The following is an 8,215-nucleotide window of genomic DNA, read 5'->3' as shown; positions in this document are numbered from 1 at the left end:
CCCTCGGACCGCAGCCGGGGAACGTCCCCTCCCGCAGCTCCGGCGCTCTCAGTTGCGGCACAGCCGAGGCACTGGTCCCAGCCTGGCCATCCCGGGTGGGTGCTGCCGCAGCACGGCTTCCCCGCAGCCCCCTGCCCTCCAGGCTGGGCCTCCGTGCCCGTGGCAGCCGGTAGCCCCTCTCCTCTGGCTCTGCGGGGCCGGTCGCCGCATCACTGGGTGCAGCAGAGCGCTGGGTGGTCGAGCTTCCAGAGCTGCCACTTCTTCTTCATCTCCGACTTCACCTGCCGTGGCGGAGGAGAGAGCGTGGGCTTTTCCCTGGCCGCGCGCTCCCTGCAGACCGAGCGGGCGAGGGGTGGGACGGCAAAGCCGCCGGCCGAGGCAGGGCTGAGCCCCAGCGCTGGGCAGGAGGAGCTGCAGCGGGTACGGTACGTACCTCCTTGTTGGCGAAGCAGTACAGCACGGCCACCAGGAAGCCCTGAAGGGAGAGCAGGGGAGTGAGCCCCCACCGCCACCCCCTCTCCCGCGGCTGGGCTGGGCTTAGTCTCGCCAGGCAATTTCTGGGCGCTTTTAGGGCCGAGGTCCCCCTGCCACCGCTGCCTCGTAGAGCACAGGAGGCACCATCACGCGCTCAGCAACAGGGCTGGGGGTGGGAGAGCCGGCGTCCCCCTCCCTGAGCCCAGCCGCAGGCCGGGGCGCCGTGGGGAGAGCGAGCCGGAAGAGGGACCCCCTAATTCTTGCTCCATGCTGCGCCCAGGGCAGAGCGCGGACGTGTCACGCTCCCACCTCACCTGGAAGGAGTTGAGGAAGAGGGTGAAGAACACCTTGATGTAGCGCAGGATGCCCGTGGTTTGCTCGTCGGTGGCGAAGATGAAGACGACCTCGTGGATCCCAAAGAGGGGGATGAGGGTGAGCGTGGCTTTGGCCAGCCTGAAAGAGCATAAGGGGACCCCTCCGGCAGCAAGCACTAAAGGGCTGGGGCACGGGTGCAGGCAGGGACGAGCTCTTAGTTCATCTCGGGGGGGTCGTTTAATGATGTGTGGGGTGGATGTGGCGGTGGAGCAGCCCCAGGACCAGGGAGGACCCACGACCGGCCGCCCCCTCCCTCCCAGCTCACCGCAGCTTGTAGTCCGCGTAGCCCTTCTGGTTGGCACGGAGCTTGGCCAGGATCACCTTGAGGATCCGCATGAAGATCAGCAGGTTGATCTGGGGGGGGAGACAGCGCAGGGGCGCACATAGCCCAGCACCCCCGCCCCTTGCAGCCCACCCTGGCCGTGATACGCACCCTCGGGGGCTGCAAGAGGTGACACCCCCCTGTACTGCCAAGGCTGCAGCAGCCCAACGGCGCTGGGTGCCCGGAGCTGCCCTTCCTCCCCTCCCGCCATCCCCAAATCCCGGCTAGGAAGCAGCAGGGGCCACCCTCAGCCCCCTTCTCTGGGGCTCAGCACAGCCCCCCCTGCATGGACCCCCGGAGCCCGGGGTTAGCAAGCTGGTGCAGAAACAGCCCCCCACGTGCGTCCAGCATGACGCCCGGGGGGCCAAGCCCTGCCTCCTGGGCTCTGCTGGGAGCGGCCCTGGGGCTCGCTGCCCCTTCCCCCCCAGGGCCGGGAGCCGGGGCCTGAGCTGCTCTTCTCTGAAAAGGCGTGGGGCTGGCGGGTGCCCCCCTACCAGGGAGGCGAGCAGGATGGGGATGCGGATGATCCACCAGTAAGCCATGTTCTCATTCAGCGCCCAGCACCTGCCCAGGGACACAGGGAGAGCAGCACCATCACGCCGTGCCGGGGGGTGCAGGATGTGGCCGAGAGCCTGCCAGCCCCAGCCAGGTGGGTCCGGGACCCACAGCAGTCTCTGTCCCGCTCCCCAGCCCCAGCCCGGGGCTGAGCATCCCGGCGGAACCCCCCCATCCCTCCCCACTTACTCCACGTTCTCCTTCAGGTACTTGGCAGCCATCCAGGGTACCACGAACACCACGGGGGTCCCTGCAAGTCACACAGCAAACCCTGTAAAACCAAGCACCCGCCTGAGCTGAGGAACCGGCCCCGGGGCGGGGGACACCGTGGGGACGCCCAGGGCCAGCAGAGCCCCCACCCCGCACCCTCCTGGGGCTGCTTCGGGCCGACGCCGGGCACCGTCCCCTTCGCGCGCCTGGGTGGCCCCTACCCCAGCCCAGGTAGAGGTAGAGCCTGTAGTAATTCTTCTCGGAGAAGACGGCCCCGATCAGCAGCTTGTAGAGGTAGACGGCTTCCACCAGGAACCAGTAGTGGTTGGCCAGGATGCAGTACTGCATCAGCACCTGCGCCGCCCGGCAGCCCAGCGCCGCCTGCGAGAGGGAGACCCGCCGTGAGGCCAGAAGCACGCACACGGGCACCCCAAAGCTTGCCCAGCAGGCGTATGGTGCTGCACAGGCACCCCAAGAGCTCATCTACTGCGCGCACGGGCACCCCGAGACCTTGTCCAGTGGGTGCGTGGGCACCCCGAGAGCTTGCCCACTGGGTGCAGTGCTGCACAGGCACCCCGAGACCCCGTCCATCAGGTGCATGGGCAGCACGGGCACCCCAAGAGCTTGCCCACCGGGTGCATGGGCAGCACGGGCACCCCCAGAGCTCATCTACCATGTGCATGGTGCTGCACAGACACCCCAAGAGCTCATCCACAGGTTGTACAGGCACCCCAAGAGCTTGCCCAGCAGGTGTACGGGCACCCCAAGAGCTTGCCCCCTGGGTGCCTGGGGCTGCATGGGCACCGGCACCCGGCTGCGCAGCCCTCCCCGGGACGAGGGTTCCCCCCTGATTCCAGCCCAGCATCGAGCAGGGCCCCCCCAGGGGCCAGCGCTTGCCTCGTGGCTCAGCAGAGCCTCCCAGTCGGCCACCTGCACCACCTCCATGCCCCAGCGCTTCTCCAGCAGCGCGTCCTTCACCATCACCGAGGTTGCCCGCAGCCCGAAGGAGGCGAAGAGGTTGGCATGGATGTAATTCCTGGTGCAGCGGAGCTTCCTGCCGAGAGCGAGGGTGTCGGGGGGCCGGGAGGGTGGCGGAGGCACCCCTCGGCTCAGCCATCGCCAGCCAGGAAGGGTGAGGGGCAGGACCGCGTCCCCCCCAGCTCTCCTACCTGAAGACGGTGAGGACGAGCAGGGCAGAGACGAGGGTCAGGAGCGACAGCGAGTACCCCACGGTGTAGAGCACCTTGAAGCTCACCATCAGCCGGCGGGCACCCTCCTGCAGGCGATCGCTGTGCCGGTGAGCCCAGGCGACCAGCGCCCACCCGCGCGGCCGGGGTGCCCCTGCCCGTCCCCGCCCAGCAGCCAGGCCGGGGCATCCCACCTCCTCGACGGCGGACTCCATCGCCTCCTCACACTGCGAGTAGTCCCGCCAGGGCTGGCTGCCATTCACCGTCACCCACTGCCCGTCGGCACCGCACCTGCGGCTCACTAGCCCGTGTTTTACTGCGGGACACGAAGCACCGGCACGTTCCCCTTGGGCTCCCCCAAACCCCTCTCCCGGGACGACGGGTCGGACTCTGCTCAGCCCCAAAGACCCTCTTCCAGGGCAGGCGTGAGCGGGGCACGAGCTGGCTCGGCTCCGTGCCCCACATGTCCCCTTACCCCCAGGGCTGCTCGTGGGTCCCTCTCCCCCCGGCAGCAGGCAGGAGGGGAAACCCTGAGAGCCTCTCCCCCCGCCCCAGCACGGCTCAGCCCTGGCTTCCAGCTCCGGGGTGGCAGAGGGTCATCATCACCTTTCTCAAACCAGGGCAGGTAGAAGGGGCAGGAGACATTGACGGTAGTGCCGGGGCTCCCGTCGGGCCAGCAGGCATACATGTCGAACGTCCGGTTGCAGAAGAGCCCTTCCAACAGCAGCAAGGGGGGGAAAAGCCGACGATCAGACGCTCGCAGCACGGCCACGTCCATCCCCGCCATCCCAGCCAGCTGCCAGCACCTCCAAGGGGGCTGGCATCACCCTGTGAACGGGGCCCTGGTGCCCCATGTCAGCCTCGGCCCCCTAGGGCATCGCCGCCGTGGGCATCCCACCTGAGATGTGGAGACACGCAGCAGCCCCCGACTCATCCCTCTGCAGGTGACCAGCACAGAGGATGCCGCAGGAGGGATAAAACCCGGCCCCGGCCCCAGCCCCGGCCGTCGCCTGCCTCCGCACGTCCCCACGTCTGACCCCGAGCCAGGGCACAGCCGGGTACCTGCTGGGTAGGGCTCACTCGCCATCCTCCTCAAGCACTCGTCACGGTACCGCATCCACTCCTCAAAGGTCTTCTCCAGCACCTTGGCCCCGCCGTGCTGCAAGCCCAGAGCTGGGTCAGAGCCTCCGGCTGGCTGCTGCACACCAGGGCACGGAGCCCGTGCTGGCCTGCCCGCCCCACCGCGGCACCCGGCGTCTCCCCAAGCCAGCTGCCTGCATCCCCCCGATGAACTGCTGTGTGCCGGCTTCCTCGAGACAGATAGGAACGCGCGACGAAGCCAGGACCGAGCCTGTTCGCGATGGGTCCGAGCCGGTAGTGCCAACCCCACTGCCCCATAGGCTGGACCCAGCTTGCCCCTTACCGGCACCGAGGAGAACAAGCACATCCAGGCGAGATGGATGAGGCTCCGCCGGGACCCAGACCCGAGCACGTCCCTCATAGCTGCCCCCGCCGGCCTGCAGCCAGTGCTCCCAGTGCCAGGGTGCGTCTCCAGGCTGTGCCGGGGACCTGGATCCCGGGCGAGAGGTGGAGAACTGAGCATGGCATGGCTCTGCTGGCTGCCCACGCCGGTGTGGATGAGGAGCGTGCTCCCCGAGGCAGTGGAGAACTGGGGTGTGAGTGCCAGCCAGAGGCACGTCCTGGGCTGCCACGGCCCTGGGTCACTTCCCTGCCAGAGCCAAAACCTCGGGAAGCATCAGGCAGAGCAGCCGGGAGCGGGGGCATAATTGGATCACACCTCTCGCCCGAGCCTTGCCAGCTTCCACGCCACCGCTGCCAGCCCCCGGCGCAGCTGGCAAGCGAAGGGCCCGTGACGCTGAAGTCGGAGGGGAGCAAAAGCCATCCCGGTAACCGATGTGACAGCCCCCGTGCCACCGCTGCTCCCCCTGGCAGACAGCCGGCACCCCATGGGTGCCACCAAGCCCCGGGAAGGGGCCAGGGCCGCAGGCAGAACCCCGGGGAAGGCAGGGACCCCTCCGGGGGCTCCCCTGGGACCCGCCGCGCCTCCCCCCGCCCCGCTGCCTGCCAGCCAGGATGGGACCCCCCAAATCAGCCGCGCCCCATCACCTCCCGGCCCCATTCCTGCTCGCAGAGACCACCGCCGCAGCCCCCCGCCCCGCACAGCCCAGCCGGGGGGCTCCGGAGGGAGAAGCAGCCCGGGCTCCCCGGGCAGCACGGACGGCCCCAGCCCGGGCCCCCCGGGGCTCTCCCCATCGCTCCAGGCTGGACGGCCCAGGCCGGGACCCCCCTTCCAGCACGGACACCCCCCGGTCTGCGCCCACCCGTGCTCCCGGCCAGCACGGATGCTCCCCGCTCCCTGCCCCTCCGGGGCTCCCCGGCCGGTCCCGCTCGGTGCCCGCGGGGGTCCCGCTCCGTCCGGGCTGTGCCGCCGCCGCCCTCCGCCCGCTTACCCTGCGCGGCGGCGGCTCCGCAGCCCCGGCAGCCCCGGTACTACCGGCAGCCCCGCTATCACCGGCAGCCCCGGCAGCCCCGGCAGCCCCGGCTCCGCGATCTGAGCGCGGCGGCGAGCGAGCGGCGTCTGCGGCGGGGCCGCCTCCCGCCAGCGCCGTGCCCCGCCGGGGGGGCCTGGGCCGGCACCGCCTCCCGGGGCTCGGGCCGCCCCGACGGGCACGGGGGGTCCCGGGCGCCGCCGCTCCCGCCCCCGCGGAGCTCCGGCACGGCCCCCACGGAGACCCCCGTGGCACCACAGAAGGACGGGGATGAGGGTCCGGGTGCAGCCCCACTGGGGGTCCCCGGCTGCATCACACGGGGACGGGGATGAGGGGCCAGCCCGCAAGCTGTGGGTCACAGGGATGGGAACACGGCTCCAGAGCCCCCCGGCCTCTCCCAGAGCACCCCCCCCCCCCCGCCGCCGTGCAGCCCCAGGGAGAGTCGCGGGGGTCCTTCACCTTCCAGGTTTGGCATCCTGGTGGCTGTCCCCCGGGCTGGGTGCTGTGGGGTGCCGGCACGGTGGCAGCCCCTCACCGAGCAGAGCCCTGCACAGGCCGGACGGGCTGCTGGGGGCCAGCCTCCCCTGGGGACAAGGAGCAGGTGGCCCTGGGGACAGCGCTGCATCCGGCACAGGGGCACAGCCCGTGACACGGGTCCCGTTCTCCGGCCCCGACAGCGGGGAAACCACAAGGGCAGGGACAAGCCGTGGGACAAGCCTGGTGGCCCTGGTCCCGCTGCCTCCCCGGCTGCCCCACGGCCTCGCAGCAGGGAGGGAGCGGGTCTGTGCCGACCCACCGCCGCCGGGCAGGGCAGGGCTCGGGTCCGGCCTGGTGAAGGGCCGGGGAAGGAGGTTTTCCTATCAGTGGAGCCGGTGGAGGGGGTTTAAAGGATGGCCGAGCCCTCCCTGAAAGCCACTGGGGACCCTCCAAAGTCCCGCAGCGGAGCCCCTCCAGTCTCCCAGCTCCCTTCCAGCGCGGCCGTGCCTCCCTCCTGGAGCCGCCGTGTGCCGCGAGGCCGGGGCTGGCCCTGCCCGCAGTGGGATGCCCGCTTTACACCCTGAAACTGCTGCTGGCTGAACGCATCAGAAAAGGCATTTATTTTGCAAAAATGGGATGTTTACCCCCGCAACCGTTCCAGGGGGCTCGGAGCAGATACAGCGATTCAGATGGGTCGGGAGTTGCATCTGTTGCTCCAGCGAAGCGAGCGGTGTCTAGTTATTCTGAGTGAAAAATAACCCGTTAGCAGAGCAGCCCGTGGCAATGTTGCGCTGTTCTGGGGGAAGCCGAGCCCTCGGCTGCCTTCCTCAGCACGAGCTGGCACCGGGCTCTTCCTGGGGCCTCCCCACCCCGCGCGTTTGCTTATAAGCAGATTATCGCGCTTTTGTGAGCCTGCTCAACGCATACGGGTGGAAAGCTAAAAATAATGCACTTGAGGTTTAAAGAGTGGAGCCTGGGTGGGTTTTGGCCAGATGTGCCTGCTCCGGGACTCCCTGGTGCTGGAAGGTCCCCGGGTGAGGTGCGGGTCCGTCCGCAGGGTCCCAAAGCCCCGTTAGGGAAGGGGAGGCGAGCTGGGGGACGGTGTTTGAGGGCAAGTTAGCCCCTTGCACCCCTCAGCGGTGCGACGGCCGTGCATGGGGAGCGGGCCCTTCCACCCCTGCAGCTCCTCCTGCTCGGAAAGCTGAGCTGGAGAGTGGCCCCAAGCCCGTGAGGGCTCTCCCGGGTGCAGCAGAGAGGTGTGGGTGTCCGCACCCCATCTGGGCACTGGTGTGCTCACAGCAACACCGGTCCATACCGGGAAGCAGGTGCTGGGGTGATGCCGCGCTGCGACGGGCCGCGTCTCCGCTGCAAACCCGCCGTCGGGCTCGGCACCGGCTGCCCTCCTGCCCTCCAGCGCGGCGGTGTCGGGGGCCGCGGCCCGGCCACCAGCCCGCGGCTGCACTGCGGAGGGTCCCCGTCGCCGGCAGCAGGGCCAGGGGCAGGCACGGGGAAGCTGCCCGGGAGGGGCAGGCGGGGAACGCGCCCCTTCGGCGTTTCTGAGGGGACTGGGAGAATAAATCCGTTTTCTGGCAGGATTCGAGCAGCCTCTGCCTGAGGACGCACGTAACCCGCGAGTGCCAGGAGCCGTTCTCCTGCGGGAGCTCGCCCGTGTCCCCGGGTGCGCGGTGGCCGTGGCCTTGGCTCGGCCGTGACACAGCCCAAACCCGTCCTGCTGCTCCCAGGGTGACAGCCCCGGCCGAGCCCTCTCCTCCCCTGTGCCCGGGGCCAGCAGAGTGGTTCAGCGGGGACGCTGCTGCGCTTGCTGGCCCCCGGCAGGCTCCGCAGCGGGCCGGGGTGCTGGGGAGCCCCTGGGTGCTGGGACCCCTCCGGTGTCCTCCCAGGGTGGGCAGGGCTTGCGCTGGGGGGCCCAGGAGCTGTGAGCGATGAACGCTCAGACTCTGCAGTGCAGACCCTTGGGTCCCCCCTCTTCCGGGGCCATCTGCCCCCAGCTACCGCGTTCCCCAGGGCTGTGTCCATCTGTACCCAGCAGAAGGCAACCTCCTCCCGCCAAAACTCGCGGGAGCCTGGGCCAGCAGCAACGGGGG

General features: G+C 69.8%; 1 protein-coding gene across 1 annotated transcript; it reads right to left on the bottom strand.

Annotated features, from left to right (window-relative positions):
- Positions 1 to 209: 209 nt before the first annotated feature.
- LOC142416062 (glucagon receptor-like) lies at positions 210 to 4,624 on the bottom strand. The gene is made up of 13 exons (XM_075515142.1): positions 4,547 to 4,624; positions 4,186 to 4,282; positions 3,730 to 3,837; positions 3,318 to 3,439; positions 3,106 to 3,212; positions 2,834 to 2,990; positions 2,158 to 2,317; positions 1,916 to 1,976; positions 1,666 to 1,735; positions 1,115 to 1,203; positions 789 to 927; positions 434 to 475; positions 210 to 281 (listed from the first exon to the last, which is right to left on the bottom strand). The coding sequence occupies exons 1-13, from the start codon at positions 4,622 to 4,624 to the stop codon at positions 210 to 212; spliced, it is 1,302 nt and encodes a 433-aa protein (XP_075371257.1).
- Positions 4,625 to 8,215: the final 3,591 nt, after the last annotated feature.

Source organism: Mycteria americana, chromosome 12, assembly GCF_035582795.1.
Source record: "Mycteria americana isolate JAX WOST 10 ecotype Jacksonville Zoo and Gardens chromosome 12, USCA_MyAme_1.0, whole genome shotgun sequence".
Taxonomy (NCBI): domain Eukaryota; kingdom Metazoa; phylum Chordata; class Aves; order Ciconiiformes; family Ciconiidae; genus Mycteria; species Mycteria americana.
Note: the sequence above shows the minus strand (reverse complement) of the source record. Positions and strands in the feature narration are given on the sequence as shown.

What these genes read in the sequence shown, in the direction of transcription:
- LOC142416062 (XM_075515142.1), bottom strand. Translation starts at nt 4,624, where the DNA reads ATGAGGGACGTGCTCGGGTCTGGGTCCCGGCGGAGCCTCATCCATCTC. An exon ending in TCTTCCTCAACTCCTTCCAG is followed by an intron (nt 476 to 788) that starts GTGAGGTGGGAG and finishes CTCTCCCTTCAG; the next exon opens with GGCTTCCTGGTGGCCGTGCT. An exon ending in ACTGCTTCGCCAACAAGGAG is followed by an intron (nt 282 to 433) that starts GTACGTACCGTA and finishes CCGCCACGGCAG; the next exon opens with GTGAAGTCGGAGATGAAGAA.